This window comes from Leuresthes tenuis, unplaced genomic scaffold (assembly GCF_036924035.1).
Source record: "Leuresthes tenuis unplaced genomic scaffold, fLeuTen1.0.hap1 SCAF_13, whole genome shotgun sequence".
NCBI lineage: Eukaryota > Metazoa > Chordata > Actinopteri > Atheriniformes > Atherinopsidae > Leuresthes > Leuresthes tenuis.
Window position 1 is genome coordinate 1,740,959 of NW_027325367.1, and position 18,129 is coordinate 1,759,087.

An 18,129-nucleotide genomic window follows, 5' to 3' on the forward strand; every position below is an offset into this window, starting at 1 on the left:
CTGGTTCTGGAGAAGAGTCGAAGCAGCATCTGTTCAGCTGGAGGAAGCGTGTCTGAACAGAGGAGCTGGTTTCAGGCGTTCTGAGAACCTGAGACCACATCCTGCCGTTTCAGACAGCTGAGCACCTCTCAGGTGAGGTGGAGCCCCCCCCACGCGATGCTCAGCTGATCCTCCCACCATGTGGAAGCTGAAACGGCTTCAGGAAGAAGAACAGCTGGAGCTGGATGACTGGGAATCCTCAGCGGAACCGGAATAAAAACAGGTGCCAGACTTAAATAAATATCTTTTTATTGGTGCAGGAGTAAAAACTGGAATGCAGTGAAGTTCTCAGAGCTGATGGAGGCCGGTTGGGACGCTCATCACACGATGAAGGCTTCCTTCACGCCCTGCTGGGGAGAAAACAAACATCTGTGAGCTCACCGAGTGATTCAGAGGAACCTTCAGCTGGACTCTTTCCTGATAAAAGACGATCAGAAGCGAAGCCTGTGGACCCGTTCGGATCCCAGCATCAGAAATCTGCTTTGGATCGTCTGAATGAGAGCAGATTTCTGCTTTTATAGAGCTGCTCACACTGACTGATGATCTCCTGCATGAAAGGTTCTGCCTCCAGGAGCCCCCCCCCCACCCTGACTGCCTGCCAGTGCAAGTCTCTTTGGATAAAAGCGTCTGACAGATGCATAAACATACATCATCCAGCCTCAACTTTCCACTGTAAGGATGCAGGTCAACCAGCTGAAAAAGCTCCTCTTGCAGGGATTAAATGGGATGAATCAACCATATGAGTCATAAGGGACTGAGTTCTCCCCACTTGGCTGGCCTCCCTCGTCAGTCTCAGACCTGTTGTGACATGTCTTCAAACGGGCCGAAGCTGCTGTTGTTTACCTGGTTGAGTTCAGGGAAAAGCTCCAGCATGGCGATGTCCAGCAGGACGAACGTCATCTGAGGAGGAAAAACATCATTCCAGTCAGAGGAGGCAGCGGGTTCATTATTAAGTGCAGAAAACCTGTTATCAAGACAGTAAATAAGGAAGAAAAACAGAGTTTTTCTCAGTTCTCAGCAGCTTTAAAGTGAATCTCTGGTCTGAGCTCCTTTATTCTCCAACACAGCCTGAACCCTCTGAGACAAGCTTTCTGTCATTTCTTTAAGGAGTCTTCAGGAATAGTTCTCCAGGCTTCTTGAAGGACATCCCAAAGCTCTTCTTTGGATGTGGGCTGCCTTTTGTTCCGTTCTCTGTCAGATGATCCCACACTGCTTCAATAATGTTGAGGTCCGGGCTCTGGGGAGGATTCATCCCTCCATAAGACCTGTTGCCACTGATTTTCAGTCCACTTCTTGTGTCATTTGGCACAGCTCAGCCTTTTCTCCCTGTTTCCCTTCCTTAAGAACGGCTTCTTGACAGCCACCCTTCCATGGAGCCCATTTCTGATGAGGCTTGGGCCAACAGTAGATGGATCAGCTGAAGGTCCAGATGCATCTCTCAGGTCCTGTCAGGTCACAGCTGGATTTTTTCCTCTTTCTTAAGGACATCACTTTCAGATCCTGTTCATCTGCTGGAGATAGTTTTTTAGGCCTGACACTTCTTCTTTTGTCCTCCACTTGTCCAGTTTCCTCAAATGTTTTAAGGACACACTGCACACCATGCTGAGATATGCCAAGTTTTCAGCTAATAGCTCTTTGGGAATCACCTTGTTGCTGCAGAAATCCTATTTTCTGTCTGTCAAACTGTGTTTTCTTTGCTGTTTTTCATAGATGCAGCTAAAGAAATGGGAACAAATCATGTGTCTTTGTGACAGGCTGCTGGTAACAAAGTGCCTAAAGATCCAGTTTAAAATGGCTTCTTTGCTAAGTTGTCTGTTCTGTGTCGACACAACACTGGTTCATCCCTTGAGTTAGGAGCCTTTTTCTGCCTGAATGGGTCAAAGGTCAGAGTTAAGTGGCTGAACAAAGAAAAAACACTGAAAATGCTCAGGAACAAGGACTGAAGATGAGTGAAAAAGCAGAAAATGTCCAAAGAAAAACTGTGAAAGAGCTTCAGAAAGCTGCAGAACTATTGATCAGGACACTTTAAAGGTTTCAGAAAGCTGCAGAACTGTTGATCAGGACACTTTAAAGGTCTCAGAAAGCTGCAGAACTATTGATCAGGACACTTTAAAGGTTTCAGAAAGCTGCAGAACTGTTGATCAGGACACTTTAAAGGTTTCAGAAAGCTGCAGAACTGTTGATCAGGACACTTTAAAGGTTTCAGAAAGCTGCAGAACTGTTGATCAGGACACTTTAAAGGTTTCAGAAAGCTGCAGAACTGTTGATCAGGACACTTTAAAGGTTTCAGAAAGCTGCAGAACTGTTGATCAGGACACTTTAAAGGTTTCAGAAAGCTGCAGAACTGTTGATCAGGACACTTTAAAGGCTTCAGAAAGCTGCAGAACTGTTGATCAGGACACTTTAAAGGTTACAGAAAGCTGCAGAACTGTTGATCAGGACACTTTAAAGGTTTCAGAAAGCTGCAGAACTGTTGATCAGGACACTTTAAAGGTTACAGAAAGCTGCAGAACTATTGATCAGGACACTTTAAAGGTTTCAGAAAGCTGCAGAACTGTAGATCAGGACACTTTAAAGGTTACAGAAAGCTGCAGAACTATTGATCAGGACACTTTAAAGGTTTCAGAAAGCTGCAGAACTGTTGATCAGGACACTTTAAAGGTCTCAGAAAGCTGCAGAACTATTGATCAGGACACTTTAAAGGTTTCAGAAAGCTGCAGAACTGTTGATCAGGACACTTTAAAGGTTTCAGAAAGCTGCAGAACTGTTGATCAGGACACTTTAAAGGTTTCAGAAAGCTGCAGAACTGTTGATCAGGACACTTTAAAGGTTTCAGAAAGCTGCAGAACTGTTGATCAGGACACTTTAAAGGTTTCAGAAAGCTGCAGAACTGTTGATCAGGACACTTTAAAGGCTTCAGAAAGCTGCAGAACTGTTGATCAGGACACTTTAAAGGTTACAGAAAGCTGCAGAACTGTTGATCAGGACACTTTAAAGGTTTCAGAAAGCTGCAGAACTGTTGATCAGGACACTTTAAAGGTTACAGAAAGCTGCAGAACTATTGATCAGGACACTTTAAAGGTTTCAGAAAGCTGCAGAACTGTAGATCAGGACACTTTAAAGGTTACAGAAAGCTGCAGAACTATTGATCAGGACACTTTAAAGGTTTCAGAAAGCTGCAGAACTGTTGATCAGGACACTTTAAAGGTTACAGGGAGTCTGGAAGAGATGAGGCTGATCAGGACTCTGGACTGTTTAGTTAAATCAGCTTCGGTTGTTTTAAATGTGATATAAATAAAACTGATGGTTTGTTTCGGTTTGGATTTACACTTTTCTGTGTGTTTTACCTTCAAGCAGAACAAATACATGAAAAACGGTGAGAGAAACAGTCTGATGATGAGGTTACATGTAAGTAAACACTAATGGGGACTTTACCAGAGAAAGGAGGTGCTTTTTAATGAGTTTACCACCTCTCTGACCCACTAACAGCACGAGTCTCTGCGGTTTTACCTGCTTGTTGAGGAGCGGCTGCTGCAGAGCGTCGAACAGCAGCTGGACACCTTCGTATTTGGAGTCTTCGCCGATGAGTTTTTCCACAAAGTCTGCATACAAACACACGAGTATCTGATTAATTAAAACACCAAAGAGGACGTCCTGGACTTCGCCTTTTCCTTTAGTAATAATTAGATAGATTCCATCACCAATGGGAGCTCAACACTTTTAGCCTAAAGAAAATCTCATCATTAGATCTCAGTGAAGAATTAAAACATAGCAGAGAATCATTCGTTCGTTTCTTAGTGAAGTCTCCTGGAGTTTCAGTTTTCCAACTCGCAGTGAATGCAGCACGATGAAGACAGGAAGTGTCCTTCCCTGAAGTGGTGACGTGTTTTCAGACCACTTTTTGTGTTATTTTACAGTTTTCTTCATACTTTTTCCTTTATAATTTCATTTTTACCATCTAAAGCAGTGAATTTTCTCCCTCACACGGTACATCCGCCCCCCCGATGTCTGTATCAGCCTGCTGTTCTGACCCGTGGTTGGTGGGATGAACACCGGCAGCTGACATCTGACAGCAGACAGCAGGTTGCTCTAACAGCTGCTGGCTGAGATCCACTGACAGCTGCAGGCGTCAGAGTTCCTGCAGAGACTCTATTGGCCGGTTTGAGCTGCTCTCCAGCTCTGAGGACCCCCCCCCCCACTCTTCATGTCCCTTTGGGCACCAGGGACCCTCCTTTGGAGCCCCACAGTGGCTCTACATCGTCCCATGTGTGCAGACCTGATGAACTGTGAGGCTCATAAAATAATGTTTCATCTTCCTTTTGGGCTCAGACTTTTTTCAGTCCTTTCAAAGCTGTCGACAGTTTTTCCAGAGAATGAAATCTCACAGGAGCTGTTCCCCTGACCTGGAGGTCGTAAAACTCAACCCTGGGTGTGTTAAAGGGGAACTCCGGTGTTTTTAAACCTTATTTCTGGCATGAAATCCGTTCATCTGCTCACTGAGAACAGTTTGGTGAAAGTCGGCGTCCTTCTGAAGATATTTAGATAACTGGAGCTCCATATAACGGAGTGAACGGGGCTTAGAGGATGCAGCCTCTAAATAAGGCATTATCTGTCTTTATTTCACCAATACTTTAAGAAGAATGAATGAATGAACGTGTGCTATAGCTCTGTTAGCTCATAGCTGCTGTTATGTGGCTACTTGCAGCTATAGGAGAGCTAACGGAGGGATTTCTACACAGGCACTCTACTGGGACCACTTCATCCACACGCCCCCCTGCAGCACAGTTTATTCACTCCGGTAAGAACGTCCATCTTACTGAAAATCTGATAAATATCCTGCCATGTTGAACAAAACTATCAGCAGCAAACTCTGTGTGAAGTTAGCCGACTGTCACAGAGCACGGAGTGAATAAACTGTGCTGCAGGGGGGCGTGTGGATGAAGTGGTCCCAGTAGAGTGCCTGTGTAGAAATCCCTCCGTTATCTCTCCTATAGCTGCAAGTAGCCACATAACAGCAGCTATGAGCTAACAGCAGCTATGAGCTAACAGAGCTATGAGCTAACAGAGCTATGAGCTAACAGCAGCTATGAGCTAACAGAGCTATGAGCTAACAGCAGCTATGAGCTAACAGAGCTATGAGCTAACAGAGCTATGAGCTAACAGCAGCTATGAGCTAACAGCAGACTCAGAGCCCAGGCATCCAAACGTCCTCTGAACACTTCCTGCTTGGTCGCACGTATCTGGGTCCAAAGAGTTCATCCTGTGGATAAACCCGGCTTTAAATGTCCAACATATCTCTAGCAACATGCACGGAAGCTGCATCCGTGATCTCTTTCCAGGAAGAGGAAGTTAAAGAGGAAACCTTTGGTCTGACCTGTTTTTAAAAGGCGCTCTATGAACAAAGTTCTGAATGTTATCGTCATTAAGGTGAAGCCCACAGCTGGAAACCGACCTGGCAGATACTTCCTCATCTCCTCAAACGTCTGCTTGGCTCTGGCGTGTTTGTCCTCCGCAGTTCGCTCTTCGCTGCTCTCACAGAAAACTGCGTCTGGAGGAATAAACGGCACAGAGCTTCATTAAGGTTGTTTTACAGAATCATCTGGACAGAGCCTGAGTGCAGAGGAAGCTGCTTTAAACAGATATGAAGGGTTAGAACTTTATTGTCCAACCAGGGCAGGAAGTTTGTTTTAGACCCATAAATACATCGTGCTCATTCTAAACTGTTCAACCATGAATTCTGACATAAAAGTCGCGGGCGCCACCAAGACTGAGCACTCAGGAAGCTGTTTGGGTTGTTGATTCCATCCATAAACAGTGCCTCCGGTGGACAGGAGGCGCAGCGGCGTCCTACCTCTGAGCTGCGTGATGAGGGACACCATGCGGTGCTCCTGGAGGATCTGCTCCAGTTTGGACTGCATGTACTGATCCATGTAGGCTTCAAACGTGTTCTTGAACAGGATCCTTCCAGCTGACAGGAGGTGATGCAGCCAGTCGGGCATGTGGAACACCACCCGACCTGAGAGTCAAACCGCAAACTCAGAAACATGTGACACCAGAGAGGAAGTTCTGATGGTCAAAAGCACCTGTTGCCTCTCTGTCTGAGCCCTGTTTTAGCCCTGTTTGAGGTTAGCATGTAGCTGTAAGTTCGCATGTAGCTACAGGTTAGCATGTAGCTGTAAGTGAGCATGTAGCTACAGGTTAGCATGTGGCTGTAAGTTAGAATGTAGCTGTAAGTTAGAATGTAGCTACATGTTAGTATGTAGCTGTAAGTTAGCATGTAGTTGCAGGTTAGCATGTTGCTGTAAGTTCGCATGTTGCTATAGGTTAGCATGTAGCTACAGGTTAGCATGTAGCTGTAAGTTCGCATGTAGATACAGGTTAGCATGTAGCTGTAAGTTCGCATGTAGATACAGGTTAGCATGTTGCTGTAAGTTCGCATGTAGTTACAGGTTAGCATGTTGCTGTAAGTTAGCATGTAGTTACAGGTGAGCATGTAGCTGTAAGTTATAATGTAGCTACAGGTTAGCATGTAGCTGTAAGTTAGAATGTAGTTACAGGTTAGCATGTAGCTGTAAGTTAGCAGCAGATGCTAGCAAACAATACTTTCTCATTCCATCTCAAAAGGTCAGAAGGAACCTTGAAGTAAAGAGGAATAAACGTGTATTTCCATCTGAAATTACCTGCTGTTAAAAGTTAAACAGGAAACATCCAGTAAAATGCTAACCTAATAAAGTAATAAGTAATAAATCTCATTAATACATCATTTATTACATCTGACCTTCGTGTCCTTCTGTCTTTACTTTGTTTAAAACTGCACCTCAGTTAGGATTCAGCCGATTCGTCTGACATAAATCGTTATAAACGCTCATAACACGATCTTTAAAAGCTTCTTATTGCCTTAAAAACACTGACTTGTAGTAATTTGTAGGTTTTTTATGCTCAGCTTCACTCACCCACATACATCATGTAGTCATACATGCCCTCAATGGTCATCATGTCCATGAAGTAGTTGGAGTTGCGTCTCCTCTCCGAGCCGTCGGACATGTTGCCGTTGTTTCCGAACAGGTTGCTGTGGAGCTGCAGGTGGAATCAGGGATCAATCAACTCGTGTCAAAGGCGATCAGTGATCCATCAGGTGGCGTTTTTATTCACTTAGAACTATTTTACTGTATTTATTTGATTATTCTGTTGCTTTTGAATGTATTTTATCCTTGATTTTAATTATTTTTGGCACCTGAAAATGACCTAAAGATCCACTCATATCATAACTAACTCATTAGTTATAACTAACTAATGATGTTTGTGAGACAAAGTTCACCCTCTGAATCCTCTGGATGCTGACTCCACAGCTTAAAACACCTGATCTGACAGCCCTGCAGACGGTTAATACACAGCCTGTGCCCTTTGAAACTCAGAGAGTCTCAGGTTGGGTGCTTTCACCTTCTTGTTGTTCTCGGCTGTCGGGCTGACGATGGTCAGCTCAGGTCGGCTGGGTTTGGGTTTGGGAGACTCGCAGGAGTTGAAGAAGGACTGGATGAAGGGATCCAGGTTCTGTCCTTTCTGGAAAAAAGACACCAGGAAGTAAAATATCCGCTAAAACAAGTCAAATCTGCTCATTTCAAAGGTGAAAACACAGAAACAGAGAGTTGAATGACAGCTTCAGCTGTTCTTCCAGTGAATGGCGGCTCTACAAAAACAGCTTTCTTTCTTTTCTATTATTTCCTGTTTGCTTTACAATCATAAATCACAAAAAATACCCCAATTATCCATTTTAATCCTGCGTTGTCAGGCAAGAAAATAGGTCCTCCACTTGGACCCTGCAGCTGACCCGGATCTAAGTCAAACAGCACCAGGAAATTAGCACAGACGGGTCCAACAGAACCGACAGAGTCACTCAGTTAAAGGTCAGGCAGCACAGGCAGCGACTGACCACCGCACAGGACGTTTTACAGCATCAGAAACATGCTGAAAGTCACTTTAAAGACAAGGAAAAGAAGAAGGAAGAAGAGAGATGGTGCATTTCCAGCAGAGCTTGGCAGGGAACATCAAACTCAAACTTTCTGCACATGTTCGATGTTCAGCGGTGAAGAAACAGCGAACTCACAGCTGCAGGCAGAAGAATCTGAGCAGATAACCTCCGACTTTCCTGCAAAACACACTCTCCTTGACATGGAAGCATGTTTACGTAAAGATAAGAAGCTGTATTTTTAAGCCTTTGGACCAGGAGCACTTTAAAGGGGAACTCCGGTGTTTTTAAACCTTATTTCTGGCATGAAATACGTTCATCTGCTCACTGAGAACAGTTTGGTGAAAGTCGGCGTCCTTCAGAAGATATTTAGATAACTGGAGATCCATATAACGGAGTGAACGGGGCTTAGAGGATGCAGCCTCTAAATAAGGCATTATCTGTCTTTATTTCACCAATACTTTAAGAAGAATGAATGAATGAACGTGTGCTATAGCTCTGTTAGCTCATAGCTGCTGTTAGCTCATAGCTCTGTTAGCTCATAGCTGCTGTTATGTGGCTACTAGCAGCTATAGGAGAGCTAACGGAGGGATTTCTACACAGGCACTCTACTGGGACCCCTTCATCCACACGCCCCCCTGCAGCACAGTTTATTCACTCCGTGCTCTGTGACAGTCGGCTAACTTCACACAGAGTTTGCTGCTGATAGTTTTGTGCAACATGGCAGGATATTTATCAGATTTATGTAGAAATCCCTCTGGGAACTGGGCCGTGGTTCTGCTCAGAGCTGATATATGGCTCATTCACTCCGGTAAGAACGTCCATCTTACTCAAAGTCGTCGTTAACGTCGTCAAAATCTGATAAATATCCTGCCATGTTGCACAAAACTATCAGCAGCAAACTCTGTGTGAAGTTAGCCGACTGTCACAGAGCACGGAGTGAATAAACTGTGCTGCAGGGGGGCGTGTGGATGAAGTGGTCCCAGTAGAGTGCCTGTGTAGAAATCCCTCCGTTAGCTCTCCTATAGCTGCAAGTAGCCACATAACAGCAGCTAAGGTTGATTTGTTCTGCAGCCACACAACATAAAGTCGAATAAATATGTTCAAAATCCCAACTAGTGATGAACTGGTTAAAGCTATAAAGAAAACTAAATCATTTTAAACTGTAAAATGATGCTTTTGGGACTAAAAACCTTCGTTCAGACTGAAGAAGAAGCTTAAAATCCACAGATTTTTATTATTTTTAGCCTTTTTTACCCACAGCTTCACGTTTTGCTTCAAAATTAAATGGAGAGTCATTAACGGTCCTCAGATATTTAACCTTTTATCACGGTTCCTTCACATGTGAGGGTGTTTTTCCCAAAGTCAGGGCACATATCTTTAGCTTTGAGTGTTTCTGACATTAAAAGATGTTGTAGGAAGACAGTCACTCAGCCCCTGTTCATCGGGGGAAAACAGCTGGAGAGGGTGACAGACTTCTGCTATCTGGGTGTCTTCACCTGGAGCAGGGATGTCAAACTCCGGTCCTGGAGGGCCGCTGTCCTGCAGGTTTTAGATGTTTCCCTGCTTCACCTGAATCAGATCTATGCATCATTAGCAGGCTGCTGCAGAACTTAACAATCTTTTTAATAGATCCATTTAATCTGAATCAGGTGTGTTGAAGCAGGGAAACACCTAAAACCTGCAGGACAGCGGCCCTCGAGGACCGGACTTTGACATATGTGACCTGGAGCATCAACACCACGACCATCGAGAAGAGACTCTACTTCCTGAGAGTCCTCAGGAGTAACTTCCTCAATCAAAAGCTGCTCCACGGAGAGTTTCCTGACCTACTGCATGTGTCTGTGGTTCATCAGCTGCACAGTTCAGAGAGGAAAGTGTCAACACAACCCAACAAATCATCGTCTGTTGCCCTCTCCCCACCCTGGAAGATCTGCACAGTTCCCGCTGCCTCAGGAGGGCGACCAGCATTCTCAGGGACTCATCCCACCCAGGCCATTTGTACGTTTCAGGTCCCTGAAAGCACCGCCAACCCGTCTAAAAGAAGCCATAACTTCTCTAAATAGAGCAAAAATATGAGTTTCTTATCGCTCTTTTACCAACCATTATCAATGAGTCGTGCAATGCTGCAAAATGTTTGTCTTTTATGTTGTCTCGTGGTTTTTTATGCATTATTTCTTTATTTATTAATGATGCACTTTAAAGGGATTGTGCTTTTTTCAATTTCTATTTTTCTGCAGATAACAGGTTGGTCCTGCTCTGACTGAATCTTCCCACATAGAATGAGCAGTAATGGTGACAGCTCCCCCTTGTGGTGAACCTGTGGTAGTGTCCCGTTGGGCATCACTAACAGGATGTTAGTATGTTTCTGTTTCTGTATTTATCAGACGCTTTTATCCAAAGCGACTTACAAATGAAGATATAACAGCTTTATAAAAAGCTAAAAATGGGCCGAAAGGAGCAATCTGACTGGATCTCTCCCCATAACAAGAGCACCGGATGGTGTTCAATCATCAAACCAGTCACAGTTTTATGAAGATGAGCAGAAAAATGCTTGATTTTGGCCCGTGATCATCATCAGAGCAGGAAGTTAGAAACAGATCAGAGGGATTCACAGCTGGAGCTCGAACTCTGCAGCTGTGTTTCTGTTTCTGTATTTATCAGACGCTTTTATCCAAAGAGACTTACAAATGAAGATATAACAGCTTTATAAAAAGCTAACAATAAGCTAACAATAAGCTATATAAAAAGCTAACAATAAGCTCCATAGAAGGAACCCAGGAGTCCGACTCTGTCAGAGGGGACAGAGCAGAGATAGGGTGCAGGCATAGAAGGAAGAGCAGAAAGATAAAGTGCAGAGATAGAGGGGGGAGGGAAGTACAAGGTAAGTGCTGGGATAGGAGATGCTCTCTGAAGAGCTGGGTTTTCAGGAGCTTCTTGAAGATAGACAGGGACGCCCCTGTTCTGGTAGCGCTCGGTAGGTCATTCCACCATCGTGGGACGACACATGAACAGAGTTTGGATTGTCTTAGGCGTGGTGTAGGAGCTGCTAGACGACAATCCTGGGACCAACGGAGGGACCCAGTTGGGACAGAAGCCTTTGAAGAGCATTCAAGTAGATGGAGCCGTTCCATTAAGCTCTTTGTAGCTAACATCAGGGACTTGGATCTGATGCGGGCGGCTAAGGGCAGCCAGAGGAGTTCAATGTAATTGGGAATCTGGGAGAAAGGATGAAGGAATTTTGTTTTCAGACTAAAAGTTTTCAGCTGAATCATCGGGACTTTCGGGACTAAATGTGTGGATGACCAGCAGGCTTCATAGATAAGCTGCCTGTAATTTTAGCTTTGATGATTGTTGGCTGTTCTGTTCTCCTCATAACAAACTAACCGCTAAACGGGGGGAGTTTGAATCCACGGCAGGACGAGGTTTGTGATGAAGTAAATAACATCCGAACATCTTCTTATTGGCCTCAAACGAGAGGCAAGATTTCAATGTTTTTCACCAGCTGCTGCATAAGAGGCGAGAAGGAGAGAATCATTCATTTGGATTCCTGGATGTCTGCACTGGGATATTAACTCAGAGTGGTGCAGCAGGCAGAAGATTCAGGAGTTTTAAACACCAGGACAGACCTCAGCACGTGCTGCACAGCAGGAAACGCCATAAGGTCTGATTTACTGCGGCAGCAGAACAACAAAGAAGCTCAGGAAGCCGTCCCAGAGACACACAGAGGTCTGTGCAAACACACCACCGGACCCTGAACGAAGCCCCGCCCCTCAGCCCGCCGCCGACCTCACGCTGCGTTCAAAGACAGCGACGCCTTCTGCAGCTGAAGATCAGCCTCTGCTCACACAGCTGATTAATCCTTCTGCAGAGGCCATTAAACGCTACAAAGCAGGTCGATTTTCACACAAAACCATGGAAACTGTCGGGTGTGTTGTGCACGTGACTCATCCAAGTTATTCGTTTAGACTCACCTCTTTCATCAGTTTCCCTGGAACAGACTTGAAAATCTTCCCTGAAAAACAAAGACGCTGATAAGAAACTGAAGAACAAACAGAAAAGATGACAGAAAACAATCTGAAACAGGCTTCATGTCCTTTTTCTGCAGTTTTAGCTGAAAGAAAAGGGGATTCTCTCCATAATAAAGACTTGATGAATCATATCGCAGCAGCCCTTTGGCTGCAGCATCTGCCCTGTGGCTGCAGCATCTGCCCTGTGGCTGCAGCATCTGCCCTGTGGCTGCAGCATCTGCCCTGTGGCTGCAGCATCTGCCCTGTGGCTGCAGCATCTGCCCTGTGGCTGCAGCATCTGCCCTGTGGCTGCAGCATCTGCCCTGTGTAAGACTCCGGTGGCCGAGCCTCTCATCACCTGTTAAACGCTGCTTCACTCGAGTCCAAATACGTCTTTAATCATTTCCATCCAGCACATCTGCGGTTAATGTTCACGCAGTTAGGGACACGTTAGTTTAGGTTTTATAGTGTTTCATTTATCTATTTCCCTGGAAACTTGCACCTTTAGTTTTGTTGTTCAATGTCTCGTTGTGTCAATAAAGATTCTGATTCAAACCCAAGAACAAGCTCAGACACACTGTGATGGAAAAAGCTTGTATTAGAGTTTCTGTGTGCAAGCTGCAGATGGCCGAGCTGCACGGTGCCACCCTGTTATTATATATATATATATATATGTATATATGTGTCATTATAATGAGACAGCTGCACTTTAAGGGCCTGAGGCCGATATTTACGCCTGAGTCTGGGTAACTTCAACAGTGGTGAAGGAGGAAAGGCAGAAGAACGGTCAACTATACCCAAGGAGGGATGGTGTGACAAGCAGCTTTGCCTCAGCAGTCAGAGCAGCTCTGGACTTTCTATTATTATTAAAGCCTCTTATCTCCTCAGAAAATAACTGACTCTGTGCATTAATAAAATTTCCCACACACACATCAAGCTGCTTGTTTCATGTTTAAAGACTGGACCCTGCAGCAGATAAAGCTGGTTTCTAACCTGCAGAAACACCTGCTGAAGCTCAGCTGCACATGTTAAAGGAACATTTAAACATTTAAACTGTGGAAAGAAGACGGCTGAAGCCTCAGGGATCGTAACATCAAGTCCTGACCCATGACTATTCATTTTTATCTATTTGCATTCCCTTTGGAGTCTGGAACTGGCTTCAAATGCTCACATATAACGACTCAAACGTGTCTCAGTGCGTTTAACTCGTCTGTGTTTCCCTGAACAACTTATTACATCCTCCCAAGAGCCAGAGAAAGTGGGATTTCTGTGAATTTGATGGATTTTTCATGTCCTGGAGAAGATTTCCCTAAAAGTTGACCCAACATTGTTGGACCAACCTCCAGTCGGCCACCAGAACAGCATCTGAGACGATGATGAACAGTGATGAGAGGCCATGTGTACGCACCCAGGTTGACATCAGGCAGCATCTTGTCCAGAAACTGGGACTCCACGCTGTACGGAGACAGGAAGTCAGCCAACAGCTGACTGTTGCTGAGCTCTGGATGCTGCAGGAGTCTCTGGAGGAGACAGGAGAGCATGTAGACTTCAGACATTTCACTTCTGGAACTTCAAACAGGCAAAGCAGAGGTCCAGAGATTCTTTAAGAACATTTTCAAACACGTAAAACAAGCTGCTTCCAGCTACTGAACCAACGCTGGTTCATCCCTTGAGTTCGGAGCCTTTTTTCTGGAGTTTTGACCATTTAAGGGCTCCTTCACCCCAGGAGAGTCCAGGGGACGATATTTCACACCTTCTTTGCTTTGGTTTGACCTTCACGCAGCACAAAGCAGACCAAACCACCCGGACAACGTCCCACAGTTACACCAGCTGCACGTTTGGGGCGTTATGAGCACGAGGAAGGAGAAGAAAAGCCGGCTCGCTGACTGCTCTCAACCGTCTGATTCACACATTTAATCCAACTCATTTACTCAGACTTAAAGGTGACATATTATGTCCTTTCTAACTATTTGACACAGTTTTCTGACGTCTTATTGAAACAGACTTTGGTCAAACTACCTGCTGGTTTAAGCTCAGCGGCTCTTTATCAACAGAAACAAACAAATCCCCGTCACAGTTACGTACCTTTAAATAATCCTCAAATTCCTCCCTTTTCGATGCGAGGAACTCGTAATTCTTTGGTCCAATGATTCTTTTGGATGGAAGCTGTGCATCTGCAAACGTGCCTGAAAAGGAGTGGAACATGTAAAGGTCCCGTTGCAGACCTCAGCGGGTCAATCGAGCCACAAAATCCTCCCGATATCAGAGCAGAGGTTTGGCAAAGATTCAGTGTTACCGTGGAATTCAGTCAGTTTGGATTCCAGGACGTAAAATTCGAGGTATCGTCTGTAGACCGACCACCTCTCAGTTTCATGACCAGCTGCAGAAAGAGAAGAAGAACCTGACAGCTTTTCCCCTGCAACATGAAACTGAGACGGATGTTTTTACTGTTTTTACCCCCCGTCCACTCACCATCCTTCCTGTCGTTGCGCTCCACGTCGATGCAGAAGACGGGGATCTTCTCCCTCTTCACCTCGTCCTCAAAGAAGTCGATGTATGGGATGCTGATGCTCCAGGCCAAGAGGTTCCTCTGAGTACCCGGCGTGCTGATCTGCTCGGCGGGGGAGTCGTCCTCCATGACAACGGTCGCCTCCTCCACCTGAGGAAAAACCCGGTGAGACAGCATGAAAATAAACCCGACTTCTTCTAATCCTTTAAAGTGTCCTGATCAACAGTTCTGCAGCTTTCTGAAACCTTTAAAGTGTCCTGATCAACAGTTCTGCAGCTTTCTGTAACCTTTAAAGTGTCCTGATCAACAGTTCTGCAGCTTTCTAAAACCTTTAAAGTGTCCTGATCAACAGTTCTGCAGCTTTCTGAGACCTTTAAAGTGTCCTGATCAACAGTTCTGCAGCTTTCTGAAACCTTTAAAGTGTCCTGATCAATAGTTCTGCAGCTTTCTGAAACCTTTAAAGTGTCCTGATCAATAGTTCTGCAGCTTTCTGAAACCTTTAAAGTGTCCTGATCAACAGTTCTGCAGCTTTCTGTAACCTTTAAAGTGTCCTGATCAACAGTTCTGCAGCTTTCTGTAACCTTTAAAGTGTCCTGATCAACAGTTCTGCAGCTTTCTGAAACCTTTAAAGAGTCCTGATCAACAGTTCTGCAGCTTTCTGAGACCTTTAAAGTGTCCTGATCAACAGTTCTGCAGCTTTCTGAAACCTTTAAAGTGTCCTGATCAACAGTTCTGCAGCTTTCTGAAACCTTTAAAGTGTCCTGATCAACAGTTCTGCAGCTTTCTGAAACCTTTAAAGTGTCCTGATCAATAGTTCTGCAGCTTTCTGTAACCTTTAAGGTGTCCTGATCAACAGTTCTGCAGCTTTCTGTAACCTTTAAAGTGTCCTGATCAACAGTTCTGCAGCTTTCTGTAACCTTTAAAGTGTCCTGATCAATAGTTCTGCAGCTTTCTGAAACCTTTAAAGTGTCCTGATCAACAGTTCTGCAGCTTTCTGTAACCTTTAAAGTGTCCTGATCAACAGTTCTGCAGCTTTCTGAGACCTTTAAAGTGTCCTGATCAACAGTTCTGCAGCTTTCTGAAACCTTTAAAGTGTCCTGATCAACAGTTCTGCAGCTTTCTGAGACCTTTAAAGTGTCCTGATCAACAGTTCTGCAGCTTTCTGAAACCTTTAAAGTGTCCTGATCAATAGTTCTGCAGCTTTCTGAGACCTTTAAAGTGTCCTGATCAATAGTTCTGCAGCTTTCTGAAACCTTTAAAGTGTCCTGATCAATAGTTCTGCAGCTTTCTGTAACCTTTAAAGTGTCCTGATCAACAGTTCTGCAGCTTTCTGAGACCTTTAAAGTGTCCTGATCAACAGTTCTGCAGCTTTCTGAGACCTTTAAAGTGTCCTGATCAACAGTTCTGCAGCTTTCTGAAACCTTTAAAGTGTCCTGATCAATAGTTCTGCAGCTTTCTGAGACCTTTAAAGTGTCCTGATCAACAGTTCTGCAGCTTTCTGAAACCTTTAAAGTGTCCTGATCAACAGTTCTGCAGCTTTCTGAAACCTTTAAAGTGTCCTGATCAATAGTTCTGCAGCTTTCTGAGACCTTTAAAGTGTCCTGATCAATAGTTCTGCAGCTTTCTGAAACCTTTAAAGTGTCCTGATCAACAGTTCTGCAGCTTTCTGTAACCTTTAAAGTGTCCTGATCGATAGTTCTGCAGCTTTCTGAGACCTTTAAAGTGTCCTGATCAACAGTTCTGCAGCTTTCTGAAACCTTTAAAAAGTGTCCTGATCAACAGTTCTGCAGCTTTCTGAGACCTTTAAAGTGTCCTGATCAACAGTTCTGCAGCTTTCTGAAACCTTTAAAGTGTCCTGATCAATAGTTCTGCAGCTTTCTGAAACCTTTAAAGTGTCCTGATCAACAGTTCTGCAGCTTTCTGAAACCTTTAAAGTGTCCTGATCAACAGTTCTGCAGCTTTCTGAGACCTTTAAAGTGTCCTGATCAACAGTTCTGCAGCTTTCTGAAACCTTTAAAGTGTCCTGATCAATAGTTCTGCAGCTTTCTGAAACCTTTAAAGTGTCCTGATCAATAGTTCTGCAGCTTTCTGAAACCTTTAAAGTGTCCTGATCAACAGTTCTGCAGCTTTCTGTAACCTTTAAAGTGTCCTGATCAACAGTTCTGCAGCTTTCTGTAACCTTTAAAGTGTCCTGATCAACAGTTCTGCAGCTTTCTGAAACCTTTAAAGAGTCCTGATCAACAGTTCTGCAGCTTTCTGAGACCTTTAAAGTGTCCTGATCAACAGTTCTGCAGCTTTCTGAAACCTTTAAAGTGTCCTGATCAACAGTTCTGCAGCTTTCTGAAACCTTTAAAGTGTCCTGATCAACAGTTCTGCAGCTTTCTGAAACCTTTAAAGTGTCCTGATCAATAGTTCTGCAGCTTTCTGAGACCTTTAAAGTGTCCTGATCAATAGTTCTGCAGCTTTCTGAGACCTTTAAAGTGTCCTGATCAATAGTTCTGCAGCTTTCTGAAACCTTTAAAGTGTCCTGATCAACAGTTCTGCAGCTTTCTGTAACCTTTAAAGTGTCCTGATCAACAGTTCTGCAGCTTTCTGTAACCTTTAAAGTGTCCTGATCAACAGTTCTGCAGCTTTCTGAAACCTTTAAAGAGTCCTGATCAACAGTTCTGCAGCTTTCTGAGACCTTTAAAGTGTCCTGATCAACAGTTCTGCAGCTTTCTGAAACCTTTAAAGTGTCCTGATCAACAGTTCTGCAGCTTTCTGAAACCTTTAAAGTGTCCTGATCAACAGTTCTGCAGCTTTCTGAAACCTTTAAAGTGTCCTGATCAATAGTTCTGCAGCTTTCTGAGACCTTTAAAGTGTCCTGATCAATAGTTCTGCAGCTTTCTGAGACCTTTAAAGTGTCCTGATCAATAGTTCTGCAGCTTTCTGAAACCTTTAAAGTGTCCTGATCAACAGTTCTGCAGCTTTCTGTAACCTTTAAAGTGTCCTGATCAACAGTTCTGCAGCTTTCTGAGACCTTTAAAGTGTCCTGATCAACAGTTCTGCAGCTTTCTGAAACCTTTAAAAAGTGTCCTGATCAACAGTTCTGCAGCTTTCTGAAACCTTTAAAGTGTCCTGATCAATAGTTCTGCAGCTTTCTGAAACCTTTAAAGTGTCCTGATCAACAGTTCTGCAGCTTTCTGAAACCTTTAAAGTGTCCTGATCAATAGTTCTGCAGCTTTCTGAAACCTTTAAAGTGTCCTGATCAACAGTTCTGCAGCTTTCTGAAACCTTTAAAGAGTCCTGATCAACAGTTCTGCAGCTTTCTGAAACCTTTAAAGTGTCCTGATCAACAGTTCTGCAGCTTTCTGAAACCTTTAAAGTGTCCTGATCAATAGTTCTGCAGCTTTCTGAAACCTTTAAAGTGTCCTGATCAACAGTTCTGCAGCTTTCTGAAGCTCTTTCACAGTTTTCCTTTGGATATTTTCTGCTTTTTTCACTCATTTTCAGTCCTTGTACCTGAGCATTTTCAGTGTTTTTTCTTTGTTCAGCCACTTAACTCTGAGCTATGAAGCATTCAGGCAGAAAAAAGGCTCCTAAGTCAAGGGATGAACCAGTGTTGT

At 44.2% G+C, this 18,129-nt stretch overlaps 1 protein-coding gene across 4 annotated transcripts in view; it reads right to left on the bottom strand.

The window, feature by feature from the left end:
- Positions 1–271: 271 nt before the first annotated feature.
- LOC140266825 (sorting nexin-14-like) overlaps positions 272–18,129 on the bottom strand; it is a 34,234-nt gene continuing 16,376 nt past the window's right edge. For 3 of the 4 annotated variants that reach the window (XM_072361926.1, XM_072361923.1, XM_072361924.1), the window contains 12 exons: positions 14,488–14,674; positions 14,312–14,395; positions 14,101–14,201; positions 13,424–13,535; positions 11,980–12,020; positions 7,480–7,599; positions 6,993–7,116; positions 5,891–6,055; positions 5,492–5,587; positions 3,550–3,641; positions 883–939; positions 272–389 (listed from right to left, as the gene is read on the bottom strand). In XM_072361926.1, coding sequence (XP_072218027.1) covers positions 360–389; positions 883–939; positions 3,550–3,641; positions 5,492–5,587; positions 5,891–6,055; positions 6,993–7,116; positions 7,480–7,599; positions 11,980–12,020; positions 13,424–13,535; positions 14,101–14,201; positions 14,312–14,395; positions 14,488–14,674 — 1,209 coding nt within the window. In that variant the 3' untranslated portion in view covers positions 272–359. The remainder of the gene's footprint in view (positions 390–882; positions 940–3,549; positions 3,642–5,491; positions 5,588–5,890; positions 6,056–6,992; positions 7,117–7,479; positions 7,600–11,979; positions 12,021–13,423; positions 13,536–14,100; positions 14,202–14,311; positions 14,396–14,487; positions 14,675–18,129) is intronic. The other variant, XM_072361925.1, reaches the window with a different exon arrangement.